This window comes from Ailuropoda melanoleuca, chromosome 15 (genome assembly GCF_002007445.2).
Source record: "Ailuropoda melanoleuca isolate Jingjing chromosome 15, ASM200744v2, whole genome shotgun sequence".
NCBI lineage: Eukaryota > Metazoa > Chordata > Mammalia > Carnivora > Ursidae > Ailuropoda > Ailuropoda melanoleuca.
In genome coordinates this window covers 49,597,357-49,619,485 of record NC_048232.1, presented here as the reverse complement: position 1 = coordinate 49,619,485, position 22,129 = coordinate 49,597,357, and the positions used below count along the sequence as shown (strand labels likewise).

Sequence of the window (22,129 nt, the reverse complement as noted above, 5' to 3'; positions counted from 1 at the left end):
AGAGTTAACATTAGTCAATCCACCATCAGTTGAAAAATAGCCATGGTGTTTCCACAGGCCTGAGGATTTACACAAGATATATTTTTCACCAAGATGAAACAACAGGGTCCTCATTATAAAGCATCCAGAGAATAAACAAACATTGTCTTTTCATCCATAAAAAGAACTGAAGTAGAAATGAGGGATCGCACGTTAGGTAAAAGGATGGAGGGGCAGGGATGAGGAGGCAGCCCCGGAAGCCACTGAGACCCACCGAGTTAGGAGACGCAAAATCGGCAGAAGACGCCGCCAAGGTGGTCAGGAGGAAAGAACTGTTGTTCTTAGAAGAAAATATGGGCGGGGAGGGAAAATGATTACCGGGGACCTGGGAGTTGCAGGAATTAGGCCGGGATAGGGACGAGCTGCAGCGGTCCCCCCCTCCCCACCGCCCTCACGCCTCCCTGCACCAGGCCGAGGAGAACGAGGTGGGCCAGGGGCGAGGCGAGCGCGTCAGGGACCCTCCCGGGAACCTAAGGGGTTGTGATTTCTTTTCCTGTACTGCGGGGAGAAAAGAGATGGCGCGGCGCGTAGCAGGAGGCGGAGGCGGGAACCCAAGGACCCCAAGCACCGCGCGGAGGGTGTGGAGGTCGTCGGGGAAGAAGGACAGTTCTGTTGCTAGGCAACTCGTCCTGGACCCGCCTTCTGTTCGCGTTGCTAGGAGACGGCGAGGCCTGGGGGGGCGGTGGAGCGGGCCCTACGTGCTGACGCTAATTGTATATGAGCGCGAGCGGCGGGCTCTCGGGTCTTTTTTAGCGCCATCTGCTCGCGGCGCCGCCTCCTGCTCCTCCCGCCGCCGCCCTGAGTCATTGCCTGCGCAGCTCCGACCGCCTGGCTTCCCGTGCTAGCCGCCGGTAACGGATGGGGGTCTGAAAGGGAGAGGGGAACGTAACGTAGAGTCGGTCAGGCGGCCTGCGCGGAGGGCAGGGACGGGGAAATGAGGACGGGGGCCGCTGGCCTCCGGGGCCTCCCGGGTCGTCCAGTGGAGGCCGGAGCCTGAGCCGTCCGCCGAGTTTCGTCCCCGTAGGCTGAGAAGGCCTCTGGGATTGGCTGGCGCTTTACTCGGGAACGACTGGGGAGACGCGGGGGGTCGGTGAGGCCTGCGAGGCCCGAGGGCCGTGCTAGTGTGCGCCGAGGTTCCCTGAACCCCACTGGCTTCTGGGCGCGGACCGGAGCGAGGCCACGATCTCGCCTCCCGGTCCCCAGCCATACGGCCGCTGGCTCCTCAAGGCGCCCGGGGTGCGGGCCGGGTTCGAGTGCGTAGCCCACCGCTTCTTCGACGCCCCCGCTTCCTCCAAAATAATCCTTGGAGGGAGGCCGCTGGGGGATGGAGAGAACGGCAGAGGCTGCGAATTCCGATGGGAGGGAGGGGATGTGAAGGGACGAGGCCCGGAGGGGGCGGGGAGGCTGCGAGGCTCCTGGGCTCTCCGCCCACTGGAGGCGGCGACGGTGCTGGGAGGGGAAACCCCGGCGGCTTCCCTAGACACGTGGCCGCCGCCTGGGCTCTACTGGAGACCGGGGTCTGGGTTGTCCTCACTTTACTGAGAGTTGTAGGGGGTGGTGGGATGGGAATTAATAGTTAATAAGTCCCGCCTTTGGCTTTCAAACTCCTACCTGCTTCTCTCTGGTCTTAATCTTTTTATTGGTACCAGAGGAAAGTATGAATGTTAGGAGATGGGTGATGAAGCAGGGCCTCCACTGCTAGAATTGTTAAGAATTGACGCTTGTAAAGGGGTCGTGTTAGCTGTTATTAACCCATGATTTTTTTTGTGCACTTCCAGTACAGTTAGACTTTAGATGGGTGTCTTAACCAGGATTTCATTATTTGGGGAGAATTGATCCGAATTAGTATAATCCTGTAAACGGTTCTAAGATGAAAATAAACGATTTGGCCTGCGATGTCTTTAATTCTGTTAGGAGTTCTTTCACATTCTTACAGATTAGTTCCTTTATTGAAGATCCCAGAACAGGTTACTTAACTAGTTGTTTTGTTTTTAAGATGAATGGGGGCTGAGTGGAGGAAGTATGGGTGGAAATGAGGCATAAATGTAAACTTAATGGGCCAGGTTTGTTGCCTGCTGTCTTGTCGGTGCCCCTATTAATAAAAGGAGGCAGTGAAGGGAATCGGGGAATGCGGCCCTATGTGGGAGGGCTAGGCTTTCAGAGTACAAAAAGAATGAACCCGGCTCGCAGTGTCCTCAAGGAGCCCCTATTTTAGATCATCACTGTCTGATAAATGATTAGTAATTAGTTCTGTAAGGACTGCACTTTAAAATCTCATAACACTGCCTGGTTTCAGAAGAGCTGTAAAACGGAATTTGCTGTTTTTGAAAGTAGGTAGCATCAAAATATCTTTTTAAAATTAATATTTAAGTCCTATATTCTTGTTTTTTTTTTTTTTAAAGATTTTATTTATTTATTTGACAGAGATAGAGACAGCCAGCGAGAGAGGGAACACAAGCAGGGGGAGTGGGAGAGGAAGAAGCAGGCTCATAGTGGGAGAGCCTGATGTGGGTCGATTCCATAATGCCGGGATCACGCCCTGAGCCGAAGGCAGACGCTTAACCGCTGTGCCACCCAGGCGCCCCTAAGTCCTATATTCTTGTTAACCTACATTAACACTCGTGTACTTAGGAAGTAATACACATTACCTTTGGATAAGGGGAAATCTTCTGTATAGACTAACTTAAATTGTTCGGGTAAATAAGGTTTACAGTGATCTTCTGGGACTAAGTCTCATTCTTGTTGGAAGTTGTTCAAATTAAATGAAAATTTAAAAAAATTCAGAGTTCAAATTAATGGTCCAAATCTAAAATGTGCAATTTACTTCTAAGAAGACTGGTCCTTTGGAGGATAGATGGAATTAAACATTGGTTATGAAACCTTGACTTCATAGATTATCATATCTGGTCAACGTTAATTTGATAAATGCAGCTTTAAAAGAATTCATCATACCAGTTTGAAAAAATGTAAATTTTATCTGTTGCAAAGTACCTACTTTTGATATTGGGCCTGTTGACAAAATATGAAGCTGATGCTAAATGTGGCACATGACTGTTCTTGTCCTCTAGAGATTTAAAAAACAACCAAACCCAACACTTGTACCAAAATTAATTTAATCCAAAATGCTGTTGCTCATTTTATTACTCAGTCTGCCCATATTGTCTCCAAGTGATTGACTGGATTCTAAACCCCCCAAATTATATTAAAAACACCCCTTTTGTAGGAAAAGGGGCTAAACGAGGCAAAATCTGTTTGACTTCAAGGGATGAAAAAGATGTCAAAATCAAATACTACATCTTTGCTCATTTTTTTGATTAGTCGTAAATTTGAAGTGTTAATTAAAATAAGATTAGGATGAATCCTGATCAGTTTTGAAAACTGATGATCGGTCCATTCAGATCCTCAAGTCTAATCAAACCTGTAATTATTTGTATTTTTCTTTGATTCTTTGAGTAAATATTTTAGCATCTGTTTGGACATAATCTTAAAACATGAGCAAAGCAAGCGTATTGGTTATCTAGATACAAAATGTTAAGTTGTGGTGAATGCTATAAAGAAAAAGTGGGGAACAGAGTAGTATTTATAACATTCTTTACATGAAGGACTTGTTTAATAGTGATTTTAAGTGCCATTTCTGTACTAATTTCATCTGAATAAGAAGTTTTTCTTGGGCAGAGTAGGGTTTAGAAGGTGAACGTTGTTGCTTTCCAAAGCCCATTCTTCTAAGTTGTTCAGTACATTGGTATCAGACCACTAGATCACATTACTGCGCTTGCCTTCCAAAGTGGCCTTTGTACTTTTGGTTACCAACTCTGCCTTTTACACTGCATGGTTTGATACATTTTTGTTTGTTCAGAAATTTTGTACCTTTTATTTTTTTAAGATTTTATTTATTTTTTTAAGATTTTATTTATTTATTTGACAGAGATAGAGACAGCCAGTGAGAGAGGGAACACAAGCAGGGGGAGTGGGAGAGGAAGAAGCAGGCTCTTAGCGGAGGAGTCTGATGTGGGGCTCGATCCCAGAACACCGGGATCACGCTCTGAGCCAAAGGCAGACGCTTAACGACTGCGCCACCCAGGCGCCCCAGAAGTTTTGTACCTTTTAATTTTTACTGGGAAAGGGGGCTGTAATGTTGAAGAGCCTATTAATTACATTTAATTAATTACACTTAATTATTTTCTAGGGTAAAGAGGGTACAGAAGAACACAACAGGAATAAATAATGTAAGAGCACAAATTACTGTGTATTATTAACTAATGTAATGCTCCTAGAAGTAGGTAGTATCAACATTTTAATGCGAAAACTGAAGTACAGAGCAGTTAAAGGACTTCTCCAGGGTTACATACGATGAGGTTTTTGTATTGGTTTTTAAAGGGAGTTCCCTTGTTTTAAACTGTATGCTATACATCAGCTTGGAATTCAGAAGCACACTCACTTGCTTGGGTTCCACTGTGCTCCACGGAAAAGCAACAGTATTTATGGTCAGGGTGTCTTCTTCCAACATGGAATTTGTTTACATACAGTTGAGTGATGGCTCCTAAGCTTTTTGTCTGCTGTGTGTGTGTGTGTGTGTGTGTGTGTGTGTAATTCTCCTCCCCGCCATGTGATTAAATTGGTTTTGTTATTGCTGGGTGAATTTTCACCAGATTTGGAGTCCAACCCAGGTATGTTTCTGTGCTGTTGGATAAGATGATAATGTAGATGATGAGCTCCCTTGGACAAGAAGATACGTAGTGTTCTAAAATGAGAGTCTGTTTTGCTTGGGACTCTTAAGACAGAGGTCAGTTCCAAGTTGGCTGTTGACACTGGAGAATTGAAAAAGTGAACCTAAAGAATAGGATATTCTAACTGTGAGGCTGTGTTGGAGCCAAATAAAGTATTGAGCCCCTGGGCCACTGAAAACGTTACTAATAGAACAGCTGTGTCTTAAATATAGATTTGCTTGAAGTGCATTTGGAGGGAGATGTGAGGTCTCAGGTAAAGGGAAATCTTATCTTTGGGTTATTACTGGTTCCTTTGAACTCTTGCTTTAAAACATTTGTAATTTTTAATGATTGGTTGTTTCCCCATGAAGTAGTCATTTTATGTAAAGGAATATCAACTAGTGCATTACTGTATAATCTGTGTTAACAGTAGGCTGATAGAACAGGTACTTTGGTTTTTGGAAAAGTGGACTCCGCATGGGTTTTGGAAGTCAGATTTTAATTACTAGGTTCGTACCCTTCATGTGTTGCTGAGCAAGTTGCTTTTATCTGCAGATAGGAGGAAAGCGTATAATAATAGTCCCTTACCGTGAGTAGGCTTCATAAATGTTAGCTTTCTTTACTCCTTTACTCCTCTACTCCTCGTTGAAAGGAGAACTTATTCAGAGTCCGGCTTTCTGGAATGGTGAGAGATTATTTGATAACACATGTCTGGACATCTAACTACTACAGTTTATAATCAGTTTGTGGTTTAATTCGGTGACTTCTTTCCCCTCTTCAGTGAAAGGTTTTTTTTTGTGTACCAAGTTCTCAGGTTAAGATTTGCCTTCAGTCACATTAATATGAACCATGCCTTTGAATTGAGATCTGCACATTCCATATATTGAGTAGTGAATTCAGTCTTTTATTGTAGAGTGACCTTTTTATTTCTGGTAATGCTTTTCTTAAACTTTATTTTTTGATGTTAATACAGGGATACCAGCTNCGATCACGCCCTGAGCTGAAGGCAGACGCTTAACCGCTGTGCCATCCAGGCGCCCCTGAAAGGTTTTTTTTGTGTACCAAGTTCTCAGGTTAAGATTTGCCTTCAGTCACATTAATATGAACCATGCCTTTGAATTGAGATCTGCACATTCCATATATTGAGTAGTGAATTCAGTCTTTTATTGTAGAGTGACCTTTTTATTTCTGGTAATGCTTTTCTTAAACTTTATTTTTTGATGTTAATACAGGGATACCAGCTTTCTTTTGGTTAGGTTTATATTTTACTTGGAAACTATATCCTTATCTTATAGATTATGTTTACCTTCACCACTGACTTAATGTTGTGGTAGTTTTAATTTTTAATACACTACACAGTAGTGATACTTAAAAATGTTTATTTAGATATATATATATGCAGTTATCCTTTTTGCCCCCTCATTTCTTCTTGGAAATTAGTTCTTCCATTTGGGTTCACTTGCCTTCGGCCTGAAGTGTATACTTGTTATGCTATACTTATACTTATTAGAGTGCTGGAGGCATTTTTTCCAGAAAACACATACCTGTTTCACATTCATTCTTAGAAGATGTTTTAGTTGGGTATAATATTCTAAGATCCTTGGCTATTTTCAGCACACTGAGGACTCTTGTCTTTTGGTGTCTATTGAAGAAAAGATAGCTGTGACTTTTATGGCTTTAACCTGAGTCTTTCTCTGTGTTTTTGAGGTGACGTCTTTGTCTTTAATGTTTTGCCTTTTCATCAATATATCTAAGTGTAGGTTTCCTCTTTATTTATCCTTTTTTTTTTAAAAAAAAGATTTTACTTATTTATTTGACAGAGAGCCAGTGAGAGAGGGAACACAAGCAGGGGGAGTGGGAGAAGAAGGAGCAGGCTCCCTGCGGAGGAGCCCGATGTGGGACTAGATCCCAGGACTCTGGGATCACACCCTGAGCTGAAGGCAGACGCTTAATGACTGAGGCATCCAGGTGCCTCTCTTTATTTATCCTGATTGGGATTCGTAGGGCTAACTTCCATCAGTTCTGGTGGGATTTGTAGGGCTGTCTTCTATCAGTTCTGGAAAATTCTCAGCTTTTGATTTTTTTCAAATATTTTCTGCATTCTTTTAACTCCTAGAACTTGTATTAAATCTTCGTTAGACTCTATTGTATCCTTAAATATCTTCTAACATCGGTGTTTTCTATCTTTAGTCTCTGCCATATTTTGAAAGATTTCTTCTAAGCTTGCATCCCTCACTTAATTATCTTTCTAGCTGTGTTTAGTCTACTGATAAACCTGCCCATTTGGTCTGATTTCCATTATTTTTGTTTCTCAAAATTCTGTTTAGTTCTTTGCCAAATTTGCTGTATCACCTTTAATAGTTGGCTGTTCTTTGCAGATACTTCTGCAGACATTGTATTTTCAAACTCAGGAAGCATGGTTGTCATTTGTCTTTGTTTATAATCCTTTTGACAATATTTAAGTCTTTGGGACAGGTTTCTGTTGTATTCCTTTCTGTTGCCCTTATTGCTCTTGAAAACTACTTGTATAAATTGTTTGAGGTCTAGGATGAAGTTGCCTTTCACATTCGGATATGTAGGTGCTTAGGAACACTGTCAGGCGGACCACTTTAAGCTCATGGCTTGAGGTTTTGGGACAACACTGATAAGTGATTCTAGTTTATTTGTCCAAGAGAACTGGTTTATCATCCCTGAGAGTGTAGCACTTTGGGGTTCCTGCTTAATGTGGAGGATTGCTATAAAGATTTCCCACCTTGGATAGGTCTGGGGCTTTTGCTTTTCTCAGTAGTTAAAACCTTGCTTTTTAAGATTTTAGCAAATATTTATTCTGGACTTGAAGTTATTTTATGCAGAGTTGATCCATATAATTTATTTAGCTTGTCACTACCAGAAATGGAAATTCTTCAGATCTATTAGAAAGCAATTTCATGTCTGATAAATAAAAAATTCTCATTGATTTTATTTAATGTTGAGTGCAGTTAAGAAAAAAAAAACAACTAATGGAGGTATATTAACTGAAACCTCTGTTTTCTCAGTGTGATCTGATTGTCAGAACCACCTGCCTCAGAGGCTGGGTTTCTTGTTTAGAATGGAGATTTTTGGGTCCACTCTCTCAGACCTCTTGGTTCAGAATCTGGGCATGGGAATTAATCTCTTTCTCTTTTAAATAAACTTATTTATAATTTTAGATTTATAGAAAAGTTGTAGAGATACTCCTAGAGAGTTCCCATATGCCCCTTACCCAGTTTTCCTTAGTGTTAACATCTTAATGTCACCATGGCACGTTTACTGGTTAGTCTGTTACATTTTAACAATCATCTCAACTAATTATTTTGCAGAAATATTGATCCTGTGCTAAGATAATTTAAAACGGACAGAATTAAAAAACTTAAACGTTTATCGAATGTTCAGTAGTTATCAAACACAAGTTAAGTCTTTTATGACAAGTAAATGGCATCCTGTTCTGTCTTGAGTCATCTTTAATAAAAAATCAAAAGAATTTCATTTCAAGAGTTTGATCTAAATGTGACCCCATGAAATGGACAGGGAAGGTAGCAGTATAGCCATTTTTCTGAGTACATGTTAAAATGTTATAAAAATCTGAATTTAGAAGTTTGGGGGGCGTGTTTTATGTTTTTGATAATTGCTGGACTTACCAGGCTGTATATTCAGCCCAGCAAGTTCCAAAATATTAGCGAAATGTATGTGGGAAAGCCAAATAATGCAGAATGAAATGTTCTCATTTTTTCCCAGTCTTTTCTTTCAGGTGACTACTATTAGGTTTCTGGTATATCTTTACAGAAATGTTTTATTCATAAAGTATGTGCATGAGTATGCATGCTCATATATATATATATATTATTACATACATATTATTATATATGTTACATATATAATAATATATATATATATTTTCCTGTCCAGATTTTGCCATATGCCCTGTGCTCTTTCCATATCTGCTTCATTTTTGACTGCAAAGCATTTTATTGTATGCACATTCCGTGCTAATACTAAGTTTATTTTTGGTGAGGTAAGTAATTGTAGCTGCTTTCTATATAAGCTTTATGTATTACTACTCTGAAGGATGCAATGCAGCAATTGGCAAAAGCACATATAATCCCTATGAGTCTCGTGTTCTCATTAGTTGAGAAAGATAGATCTTAGTCCAATAATCGCACTACTCTGTAATTACAAACTTGAGACGTCTTATGATGGAAAGAAATAGGGCTTTATAGGAGTTTGTACAACCAAGAAATCTTATTCAGCCAGAATGTACAGGTTGGAGAAGCCTCTCTGAAAAAGTAAAACTTAGAGCTAAGAGCCAGAGTTGTGTTAACTGAATTTTGGAAGAACCTTCTACGCAAACATGAAAAGCTCATGCCTTTAGATTTGTAATATTTTTTTTCATGTTAGAGTCTCACAAGTGAATAACTAAAGCTGGAGATAGACATATTTAAGGTTTTTGATATTACTGTGGCCAAATTATTCTCCAGAAAGAAAATAGTTCATAGGAACACAAGCCATATTTAAGAATGCATGTTCACCACCATTTTCCCTGCATTTAGAGAAGAGCCTTGCTGATTTGATAGACAAACTAGAATCCCACTTGTATTTCTTTGATGACTAAGATTCAATATTTTTCTTATTTTTGAATTAATATTCATAATTGTTTGCCAAGTATTTTGTTAATGTTGGCTTATTACCCAGCATCACTAGAGAAATTTATCAGTGCTATTAGAAATTATTTAAAGCAAAAAATACTTAGAGTAGGCTACATTATTAGGAAGAAATATTTTCTTCACAAATTCAAAGGGTGGATGTTGGATCAGTAATAATACTCCACATACTAGCACTTGACTGCTAAAATCAGTAACTCTTCTTAACTCTTTAAGTAATCATATAAAACATGTTGATATGAGGTGTCACATCTTGTAGCGTTCTGAGAGTTAAAAGTCTGTGGTTTTAATTACTAAAAGATGAAAAGTTGCCTTTAATGTGGGATCCTAAGCTTGATTTAGATTTTTTTTTTTTGGTAGTCTCTGTATTCATTAAGTGTGGCATTAGCCATTTTCCTGCCTGTATATAACCTTCAGGTTTCTTTTTACCTTCAGTTTTCTTTTTCTAAAAGCAATATTCTCTAAGTTGATACAAATCTATAGTGGGAAAGGATTTAGGGTATTCTCCGATCAGTTCTAACAGTATTGATGTCAGGTAACCCAAGAGTTTGTTGACAATATGCCAGCATATCCAGGGTAGCCTGGGGGCGTGGTCTTTATCGTGGTAAGACATGAGGTACATCTGAAGAGATGGGGAAGGTTTACTTGATATAGGTTGGGACCCAGAGCTTTAAACTGTTGTTGTTTGAAGGGCTGACATTTGATACGAGGATTATTAAACTTTTTAGAAAGATCTCTGTGGGCATAATGGTGGTAGATTTTGGCTTTTTAACATGAATTTGATAAGAATTAATACTATTAAAAATGAAGTGGATTCTGTGAGGTACAAAGTAGTCTAAAAATTTAAGCAAAAATTGACCAGTTGTTAAAGTTGTTAAAGGAGTTTGAGTAAAGACCTCTTGTATTGTTCTTTTTCTGTGATATTAGCATACATCACATTCTTTACCAGCAGTGCTATTACAAAAATGTCCTTACATGGTAGATTCTAAAAGCCTAGTAATAACTAGCTTATTTTTAGCAGTATCCTCTTCATAATTACTTGGGGGGCTAGTATGAAAGTCCGTATATATGTGCTGTGATTTTTCTTCTTCACATTGTTGTGTTTTTAATGGGAGTATACATTCCTCCTCAGGATAGTTCTCAGTGTGGTACTGACTGAAAGGGTTTGGGCATCAAATGTTTTTAATGGTTTTAAATACATTATATAGATATATATATATATATATTCTGTTAACATTGACATTTCTCTCCATAGATAATTTGGAGTTCTTACAACATGGCAGACATTGACAAGTAAGTGCCAGATAGTTGGTTTTTTTGTTTGTTTTTTTCTTTTCCCAGAGATTTGGCTTTACTTTGTACTGTGATGTAATTAATAGCAGTAATAATAACATATTATAAAAATGTATGGTAAAGACTGATGCTTAGTACCTGCTGTTATAATAGTTGGGTACAGTGTATCCAAGACAAAATATAGTATATATAATCATAGTCTTAAATACAATAAACTGTTTGCTAGTGTTTATTCTTAGGAATGTGCTGAGCACAGTAATAAATTAAAAATACTTGCAAAATTCATTTTTATCGTACATGTATTTCCCAAAGACTTGACTTTTTCCATTTTAGCGCATCATACATACAAGATAAAAAGCATATGAAATGTATATGTAGAGTTTAAAGAGCAATAGGATACTTACATTTGAGTTTTTAAAAGTAAAACATTACTATTAGAAGCCCAGTATCCCTCTTCTCAATTGCACCCTCCACCTTTCCTCTCCAGATGTGTAAGCACTGTCTTGGCACTTGTCTAAATCATTTTTCTTTTTTTTTCTCTTCATTTCTTCTTCTTCTTCTTCTTCTTTTTTTTTTTTTAGAGTTTTAACCTACACATTGTTAATCGATGTTTAATTTTGAAAATCTGAATAGCTGTGTTTAAAAGGAAAAGCAATATTACCACTATCAGTTGAAGTCTCCAAGATAGGAAAATGAAAAACAAAATGAGATTATCTGGGTCATAGTCTAGCTTCAACTTTCCTGAAGAATTCATTGGGCAAGGTCATGCATTCTAGAAACATCAGGTTAATGAAGTTGGCTTCTGGCAGAGTTCTAGTGTGGATGGATGTCTTGCAGAAATATGGTAAGGGAGAATGAGTGAGCTGCACTATTTGTTGCTTATGATGTCACACAACTTAGGAGTAGGATAAAACAGCACTTGGATACGGATGGGGATGTGATACGACTATCCACAAGTTGAAGGCTGCAGAGCATGGAGGTGGGAAGGCAGGAGAATTCAGTACAAGGGCATCACATTCAAGTACATATAAGAATCTGGCCAATCCTTCCATGCTTAAAAAGAATGGGCAGTAGGTGTTTTAGCGATAATGGCTTTCAAAGTGATTGCCTCCTGTATTATACTGCTCCAATCTGGATTGCTTAACCTTGGTTATCTAGCCATCATTGTGGATCTATTCTATTATCTTCCTGGGGTTTCCTTCTGTTTCTTCTCTTGGGTTTGCTCTTTGCTGTATCCCATGTTATTTTCTTTTTTGCTTCTTTAATACTTTATTGGAAAAGTACAGGGAAATAAATTATTTTGAGGTAAATGACTGAAAATGATGATTCTATCCTTATGTTTGATAGAGTGTAGAATTCTCATTTGGGGATCCTCTTTCTTCAGAATTTTGAAGGCATTGCTTCATTATCACTTGGCTTCCAATATTGCTGTGTTGAAGTTCAAAGTCATTATAATTCTTGATCATTCATTGTATGTGACATTTTATTTTAAACATATATATTTCTGGAAGCACTCTGGCTTCAGAGTTCTGAAATTTTCACATTGGTATATGTATTTTTTAAATTTCTTGTGTGAGGCATTCAGTGGTGGGCCTTTCAGTCTGCAAGTTGATGGCTTTCAGTTCTGGAGAATATTCTTGACTTACTTTGTTGATTGTCTTATTTCCGTTTTCTCTTTCTGGACCTCCTATTATGTTATATGTTGAACTTGTTCTTCTAATTATCTTTTGTCTTATTTTCCATCTTTATCTCTTTGCTCTTCTTTCTGGGCAAAGCCGAAGAAATTTTATCTTTCAGCTCTTGTATTGAATTTCTGAATTTCTGTTGTGTAGTTTTCAGTAGTGTCTTTATTCTCTGTTCCTGTTTTTTATAGTATCTTGTTCCTATTTCATTGATTGTAATATCTTTTCTCTGGATTTTAATATCTTTTCTCTGGATGTTTTTTCCCTGTATAGTATGTTTGCTCTTAAATTTTTCTTTCCCCTATTTGTTTTTGTCTCCATGTAAAAGCATTTTCTCAAATAGGAGGTAATACTTGGTTGTCTGCTCACTAAGATCGGGGTGGGGGAGAAGATGCAGTTGAGAGATGTTTTTAAAAAAAGTTGGCTAGAAATTTTGAGTGTTGTGGGGTGGAGGGAGGCTTTTAATTTAGATTGTAATGTAAGTCATCAGGGCGGTTGTTCATTGTGAGAATCCCTGTTGTCAGAATGATGTTTTTTTTCCTGGGCTGGTCAGATACCCCCAAGGAGGAGTATCTGGGTAAAGATCTGGGTTTTGGAATCCAAATTGGGAAAAGGTGGCTAGGGAAGGGTCTCTACATTGAACATTCTAGTGTGATACAGTCCTATATCTGAGAGACTCTTAGCTCTGTCTGTGGTCTTACAGTCTGAGCTCTAAGTTTAACTCTTTCCAAAGAGGAAACTGCTGTGCTTCTGCTAGGTTGAGGGAAAGAATCTGGGGATTTAACTGCTTTATCAGTTTTTGTTTAGTCCTCCCTATTTTCTCCAATTTCATTCCCCCAGCCCTAGTTCCAGAAGCATCCTTTTTGATTCTGTGTTTGGTCTAGTTTTCAGCTTTTCCCACTGTTAAGTTAGATTTCAGTTCTCTGTGAAGTTGCTGTTGCTGCTCTTGTCTTCCTGTCCTTCAATGTTTGTCTGTTTAAAAAACCCTTTTATCATAATTTTAGTAGAGACTTTGGTAGGATTAAGATCAGAGGAGTATGTGCAATCTGCTATCTTAACCTTGCAACCTCATTTTGTTTTAAAATTTAAGAAAAAAAATAAATTGGTTGTGACAGCCTGATTCCCCACCATCCTCTTATTTAATTTTAGCTGACTGTGAGCCCTAGGAGGCTGGGAGGAAGGGAGGATTCTTGTTCTTTAAAGCAGGAGTCAGCAAATGTTTTGTATAAATGACCTGATTATAAATATTTTGGGCATTTTGGGCCATATGGTCTCTGTTGCAGTTACTCACCTCTGCTGTTGTAGTGTGAACGCAGCCATAGACAGTACGTAAACAAACTTAAGTGGCTGTGTTCTAGTAAAGTTTTATTTACAAAAATAGTGGGCTGTATTTGACCATGTGACATAGTCTCTGGACCCCTGTTTTAAAGCCTTAAGATGTAGATGTTCAATAAATGATTAAAATCATACTGGAGGAATAACTGTGCTATGTGATCTTTAGTTAATGGCCCTTAAATCTAAGTATGTTTAAGTTTATACTAAATCAAAGATAATTTCAGAAATAATCTATTGTTTCTGATGGGATGGCTGACTTTTTTCTCAGTTTACAGGAACATACATTTTGCTGTCAACGCAGTTGACCTTTTCTGTATTTGTTTTTATATGAAAATTAGGTAGTATTTGTCTCTGTATGAAAGTTAATATTTTGAATGCTGTTTCTAAACATGAATGTGACTAAATCTGTAAACCAAATATTAAAATGTAAAATCACAGAAGGAATTATAGGAAGACCTACATGTTGACTTAGATAACCTTGTTTCCCTTTTTAATTCTCATTGTAATTTCTTGTTCAAAAACTAGATTTTTAAGATGAAATGGGGAGAATGTTATTACTTTTTTCCTTTTCTTTCAATGGTGCCATCTTCCTGGCTTTGCTCTAAGTATGAAGTAGACTCAGGTCTTCTTAACTTTTTGCCAATCTCCACTATGAAGTAAAGAAAAAGGAGGAAAGTCCAAAGATACAGTACAGGCAAATGTGATTGCCCCATAGCCATCAGGGATCCAGGATCCTTGTTTTTTCAAACTCCTTCGTTCTGTTGACTTTCATTCTCTAGGATGCCTTATGGTCTAGCAGGGCTGTTGGAATTCTAGTCAGCACATCCCTGTTCTATGAAGGGAGCAAGATCAAAAAGGCCTCCCAGCTGTCTACTGTCCTATAAAGGAGGCTTACTCAAAATTCTATACATTTTGTTTTTTTAACTCATTGCCCAGAGTTACAAAACCACACCTAGCTAAAAGGTAGGCTGGGAAATGTAGATTTTTAAAAGTTTGGTGTATTGCTATCTCATGTAAAATCAGGGTGCTGTTACTAAGAAGAGTGAAATCAGTGGATATTGGGTAGAGAACACATACTTACTGACCTCACGTTCCTGGAACCAACCCTATCAAACCACATTTTTAAAGCTTGGAGTAGAGGGGCCCCTGCTGGCTCAGTCGGTGGAGCATGCAACACTTGATCTCTGGGTTGTTAGTTCAAGCCCCACATTGGGTGTAGAGATTACTTAAAAATAAAATCTTGGGGGGAAAAAAGCTTAAACTATAAATTTTATATTTGATCATGTGCTTTTAAATGAAATTTTATGTACTTCCAGTTTGTGCTTGTGTATATATGAAGTTAGAAAGAAAACTGAATTACCTTCTGAATTTCCTATTTCATATTTTTGAAGGAGGCATATTAACCTAGAAAATGAAATGAAGTTTTCTATAATTTTTTATTTATTTTTGGTAATTGGTACATTTGAACCTTGGTGTGATACTATGATATTGTAGCAAAGAACAGTCTGAACTTGATCAAGATTTGGATGATGTTGAAGAAGTAGAAGAGGAAGAAACTGGTGAAGAAACAAAAATCAAAGGTATTATTTTAAATTACTTCAGGAGCCACTGATTGCTGGCACATGTCTTCTAGAGGGCAGTAACAAATACTGTTCACTTTTGGATCCTTGTCTACTTTACCCATAGGCCCATAGCTCTAGTTCAGTAACAGTTCATGTGTGTATGTTCCAGGTGGGGGGAAGAATGGAGGGGAAGAGGGAGATGGAGATAGAGTGGTAATAAGGGAGGAAGGTATGAATATAGTTAGTGACCCATCAGAAGTTACTCTGTGTACCCTCTGCTGCTGGAGTGGCATGGCGTAGTTGTGTCAAACAGCTGCCTGTTAGTTTTTTTTGAATTTAGAAATGTTACACGTGTTGGTGGGAGTTGTTTTTGGTGGTAGTTCTAAACAACATTAGCTTAGAGTTACTGGAAATGTTCAGTTATTTCATATGTAGAAAACATAAAGTTGTATATTTCAACCTTTTTTTAATCCTTTCCAACCAAATGACGAAAAAGACATTTATTAAATGTAAACAAAAATCACACAGTTTTCTTTAGCAATTATAAAGGGGGGAGATAGCGATGGTAGTGGGGAATTGTACTGCTTTAGGTTATGCCCTGTAGGTATGGGCCAAGAACATTAAAGTACTAGGTGACTCAACTTTTCATTGTTAAGCCAGATGGAGGTTAATTGTGGAAAGACTACTGAACTTCAGCTTCAGCTTTCATCTTGCAGCATTGTCTTAAAAGATAACGTCGGTATCCTTAGTGGCCATTATTGACATTTCTAAAGGCATGTTGGTTATCGTAACTGTACATCATCCAATAATCAAATTAATATTAGGAATTGACCTTTAAAAACATAACTGGGAAAATACCTGTCAATTTTGTGTAATGTCTGTTGACGAAAAGATGGTAATAGAATAATTTGTTGTGCCTAAATCTAGTTTATTTTTGAATTGATACTATTTTTAGGTACCATTAACAACCACATTTTGTTTGGTTTTAGTTACAACCTTGATTATCCCAACTGTTAACTTTCTCTGTTCTGATACACAGAAGCACACTATACTATAAGCATCAAACAGACATTTAGGTTACTCACCCCACAGTCTTTCCTCCCAGGGTCGAAACTGTCACTTGGAGTTTCCGATGATGTGTTGTCTGCCTTCAAAGCATTACCTAGAGTCATAGTTAGGCATCTGGATGAAGCTTTGAGCTTCTTAAAAATGTAAGGTGAATGAAACACAAGGTGGTAGGAAGAGAAAGGATATTTATTATTAATAGTAGTTGTGGCAGTGGCCTTGAGAAATGGCGTGTGTTAGATCATTCAGAATTTGAACTTTATTCCTAACGTCAGGTTTTTCTAGAGTGGATTTTCCTCAGCTTGCTGCCCATCTCTATGCAGGCCAATGAAATATGGGCTAGTCAGGAAAACTTCATGATTGGATTGTCCTATTAAAATAACATAATACATTTTCATAAAATCCTTTTTTCGATGCCCCCCCCCCTTTTTTTTTTTTAAGCGCGTCAGCTGACTGTTCAGATGATGCAAAATCCTCAGATTCTTGCAGCCCTTCAAGAAAGACTTGATGGTCTGGTAGAAACACCAACAGGATACATTGAAAGGTACAAGTTCTTCTTTTCCGTAGTCCTTATTTATCCTTCTATAACCAACATTGCAGGTGTATCTTTTTAAGACCATCTAGTACTTAGATATGTAATAGTGGAAAGCTAATGTCTGTTAGTTTCTAGTATAGGATTTTGGGGAGTTTAAAATTTTGCTGAATACCACCAGTTTAGAGTTGGTCTTTTAAAGTTCGACTCCTCTCCACAGGAATACACTGTTCTTAACCATTTCTGAGATTTGTTCAGAGGTTTGCTAGAAATGCATAGAATTAGAAGAAATACAGATTTCTTATTTATTTCACTGGTTCTGTAAATCATTAACAATAGCCCATATATCTTATTCTGCTTATAATTGTTTTTTTACTTGGCTTTATGATTTTAAGATCCATCCATGTTGCTATCTGTATGTAACCTCTCGTCAGTAGTTACTAGCTTCTGAATGTTGTCACTTACCATGATTTGTGTCCACTATGTTTGATTACATGCTTTTTTAAATAAGCTTTTTCTTTGATATCTTGATTGCTTCTAAGCTCCATCAACACAAATTACATTGTAATGGTCCTCTTTTGGCATGCCCTTTTAAAGAATTGTGTAAGAATTTTGGGGGGATATGTACTTACCAGTGGGATTGTTAGTTATAGGGGTATGCAAGCTTTAAGTCCTTCCCAGCTTGCTTTCTAGAATGACTGTATATCCAATGCATGAAGGCAACCTTCATCCTTGTGTCTCTGCCAGCAGTTGGCATCATTCAGCTTTATGGTTTTTTTTTTGTTTGTTTTTTTTTCACCATCTAAGAGGTGCAGGCTTATTTTGTTTCATTTGTACTTGTTGTCTAATGAGTTTTGAGCTTTTCTTCATGATTGTGAGCCTTTTAGGTTGCTTTTGTTGTCCATTTTCCTATTGGGGTTTACTATCTTGTTTTGCAGGGGTTTTTGTATATTCGAGGTGTTAATTTCTCATCAGTTTTAGACTTCGTAAATAATCTGTTGTCATTTGTATTGACTTTATCCATAGCATTCTCCATTAAACAGAAATCCTTAATTTTTATGTTTTAAGTTTTTCGACCCGTGGCTTTTGCTTTTCAAATTAAGAAGTCCTTCCTAGTTTCTTCTGCATTTCCTTTTGACTAGTTTTACCTTTCATCTTTAGGTCTTTAATAAACCTTCTGAGGGCCACCTTTGTATTTAGCTCTGCATCAGGGTTTTTGTTTTTGTTTTTTTTTTTCTTTTCTGTTTTTTTTTTCCTAGTGAGCTTGTTTCTGAAACACTTCACTGAACAGTTCATTATTTACTCATTTATTTGTGATACCATCTTTATTTCATATTAGTTTCTTATAAACACCTGTGTTTCTTTGAGCAGCCCTCTTAATTAATATGGCTTTTTAGTATGTCTTAATAATATCTAGCAGGGTGATAATTTAATATTTCTATTAATTTGTTTCTCCTTTTAGTATCTTGCTTACTTCTACCCTCCGCCCCCCATCCCCTATGGAATACACTCTTAAGATTGGCCTAATTAGATGTAGACCTTGGTTGGTAGTAAGTTTAGAGGGGTTTTCACAAAACAGTCCCCCCACTAAAATTTTGATAGGAGTTATAGTGATGGGTAGGGGATTATTCTTTTAATGTACAGTTGTCTCATCCATATCCTTGTATTTATTGAAATCATACTCTCTTTTATTACAAAGTTTTTCTCATAGTCTGTTCTTGATTAATTCCTATATACTTTAGTTGTGTTGCTGTTGTGGATAGTATCTTATTTTTTATTGTATTTCCAGGTTGGCTGCTGCTGTTGTAGAGAAGAGTGCTATTGATTTATTTTTATTTTTTATTTCCTTTGCTGTTGATCTTGTATCCAGGAATCTTGCTACACTTACTATAGTAATTTGTTCTTTTTTTTTCTCCCATAGGCAAAAGATCTTGTCTGCAAATAATGGCAGTTTTAGCTCTCATCTTTCACATTACCGCACACCAAGTTTATTTTTTGTTTCATTTTAACATTGGCTAGGACTTTCAGTACTGTTTTAAACAATTAGCATTAAACATGAACATCTTTGTCTTATTTCTAGTTTTAACCAGGAATGGATATAAAATCTCTCCATTAAACTTGGTGTCTACTTAGATTTTTTTATGACCTTTTTCCCTGTATGTATTCAGATGGTCTTTTGACTTTTTCTTTGAATCTATGAGGTACATATTAAATACATTTTTGGAAACCTGTATTTCAGATGCTAAAGTTGCCTTGCATTCCTGGAATAAATTTAATCATGTATTATTATTATACTGTTGAGTCAAGTAGTTAATATTTTATTCAGGGCCCTTATATGCATGTGTGCATGTATGTATATATGTATGTACAATACAGAAACTTTCATGGGATGGTAATTCCATGCCCTGGTTTTAGAGTCAAGATTTCAGCTGTTTAGTGACGTAAACAGGGTTGCTTTTACTTTTCCCCCTGTTTTCAAAGCAACTTGCAATAAAATGGGAATTAACTGTTCTTTGAACAGTTGGTAGAATTCTTCTAAAAATGGACTTTGGCCTTTGGAGTTTGAGAACCCTTCTTTCTTGGATTTGCTCCATTCCCCTTTCAAGGTTCTTGAATTGAGGGCTTCGTTCATTTGATTTTTTTTTTTAATTATCTTTTATGGCCTTAATATTTGTTTTTGTAAATGTTCTATGAAAGTTAAGTGTGAAGATCTATATGCTGAAATTAGTAGCTCAGATTTATTGTGTTGTTCACATTCTCTTATTTCTGCTTATTGATCAATGGCTTGATCTAATAGTTCTGGAAAGAATATGTTAGAAATTTCCACTTAATCTTTCTCCCTATAATTTTATTGGCTATAAATTGGATTAATATATTTTGAAGCTGTATTATTAGTTATATGTTTGTGATGTATATATCTTGTCCTTTTGTTCCAGTTTACCAGTATAAAATGTCCCCTTTTGTATTTTGTGGTGGTGGTGGTGGTGTTATAAATTGTTTTGTCTGATATTAAGGTACTATTCTACCTTTCTTTTGGTTTTTATTTACCTGGCATGTGTTTTTCCATCCTTGTATCTTATCTCTAGTAGGGAAGTTTGCTTCTTTATTAGTAATTTTAAACTCTCTGCCTTTCTTGAAAGCAGTATTGTTTTTGGACTTAATTGCTATTATTTTATAATTCTACTTTGTTTCTTTTCTCTTTTTTTGCTTTCCATTGAATAAATCAAGTTGTCTTCTGCTGGTATCAAAGTTCCTGCATTCTTTTTTGTTATTAAGGTAAAGGGGCTCATAACCTAATACCTAAGTTTATTTACCCCTATTGATTTCTTAAATTTACTAATGTCTGTATTACTTATAAATATACATTCTCTAGTCCTCTTTATTTTCATTAAGGCAACAGTAAAATTTGCCAAGATATTTGACCACCTATACTTATATAATTTTTAAACTTTTTTTTAACTTTCTCAAATTATTTTTAATGAATGTAATGAGTATCTCTGGCATATTTCCTGAAGCCTGATATGCCTCATACAATTTTTATTTTGTCTTCATATTTGAATAATAGTTTGGCTTATAAAATTGTAAGTTCAAAGTTCTTAAATAAAAGTTCATTTCTTCTTGTATATGGTGTTTTCGTTTGAAGCCTGATGTCAGATTCCTTTTCCTGTGTAGGTCATTTGTTTTTTCATTGAACACATTCAGAATTTTCTTTAGTCTTTGATATTCATGAATCTCATTAACCTGTCTAGGGGTTAGAGGAAGGATTTCCATATTTAACTCTGAGAAATTTATTATTCATTTCTTCAGATATCCTCCCATTTCTTCAGATATCCACCTCCCTTCTGTCTCAGTTGTTGCTACTTTTGTCGTCCAAATCATAAATTTTCTGTCTGTCTTTCCTGCTGCCTTTCTGGAGAGCTTTTCAACTTTAATGGGCTTCCTTAAGTTGAACCTATCCTGTTTACCCTATTGTTGGTTATTTGTTTTAGCTACTGTATTTTTCATATTTAATATTTCTACTTTGTTTTAGATTTCTTGGTCTGGTTTCTTCCCTCGTCTCTTTAAATATATTTACATTGTTTTGTCTAGTAATACGGCTTCAGATGATAAATATTTCATTCTTTCATTAAAAATTATACTCCTTGAGGGTTTAGTTACTTTGGCTATAGAGCTCAGGCTCACTTGTTGGTAACAGTTACTCCCCAGTAATGATTATTGAGGGAGGAATAAAGATCAGGCTCTGGTTTGTGCCAGTCCCATGGAATTTAAGAAAAGTGATTGAAGTGAACCCAAGGAGAGTTCCAGTTACTTCAGACTCAAAGTTTGCTGTCAATTCCAGGCAGTTGTTTTTGACTGCTTGGGGAAGAGGCAGTCTTCTTTGGTTATAATCCATTGTACCTGGATTGGAGGGGTGGAGGAATGAGTGCTTGTAGGCTCTCAGCCAGTCCAGCTTTCATCAACTACTGAAAATGCTGCCACTGGGCTCTGCGAGGGGTGAAGGAGTCAGACACTGACTGTTGTAAGGCAAGTGCAGAATTTCAAAAGCTTTCTTCAAGCCTGCCCATTCCCTCCCTTTTCCAGGTTGCAGTTCACCCTGTACAGTTGTTAAGTTAGTCTTACTCAGAGGTTCCCCGTAGTATGTGTATGCTTGTGAGTGTGTGTGGGTCCCTGAAATAGTTGTTGTCTTCTTGGTTCTGAAGTTTCTAGGGTTGAATTCTTTCTGTTTTTCTGAGATAACGGTTTTGGGGGTGGGCAGCACCTCATGCTATTTCATCACCTTGACGAAACATTAAACTTTTCACTTTTAATTGTAAGAAATAAAAAATTGGTATCTGTAGATAATTTTTTTACTTTTGATTATCTTAACTAAAGTAGTGGTTAAGTTAAGAGAATTATTTGATTTATAGCAATCTGCTTATGGCAGGAAATTCTAACCTGGATTCTGGATCTATTGTACAGAGTCCCTGAAGTTAGATAAATTTTGAGCGAACATGTTTTGGGTGGTAGGGGGATTCATAAATTTAATCATACTTCAAGGGGCTTATACCCCATAGTAAATTGTATGATTTATGAATTATATCTCAAAGCTGTTATTAACAGTCCCTTCATTAACATACAATATTCTTTTTTACATAAAAGTTTAAATTCTAAATAGAGACTAAAATATGAAATATTGTAGGATACTATCCTTTTTTCTTTTTTTTTTTTTTTTTTTTTTAAAGTTTTTTTTTTTTTTTTC

General features: G+C 37.2%; 1 protein-coding gene across 11 annotated transcripts in view; it reads left to right on the top strand.

Annotated features, from left to right (window-relative positions):
* Nucleotides 1-746: 746 nt before the first annotated feature.
* The window catches only part of NAP1L1 (nucleosome assembly protein 1 like 1), a 35,573-nt gene continuing 14,190 nt past the window's right edge, over nt 747-22,129 (top strand). For 2 of the 11 annotated variants that reach the window (XM_034644508.1, XM_034644513.1), the window contains exons 1-4: nt 748-890; nt 10,677-10,714; nt 15,226-15,311; nt 16,800-16,902. In XM_034644508.1, the coding sequence (XP_034500399.1) occupies nt 10,698-10,714; nt 15,226-15,311; nt 16,800-16,902 (206 nt within the window). In that variant the 5' untranslated portion in view covers nt 748-890; nt 10,677-10,697. Of the gene's footprint in view, nt 891-4,225; nt 4,266-10,676; nt 10,715-15,225; nt 15,312-16,799; nt 16,903-22,129 lie in introns of all 11 variants that reach the window. The other 9 variants (XM_034644511.1, XM_019801171.2, XM_011226763.3 and 6 more) reach the window with 7 other exon arrangements.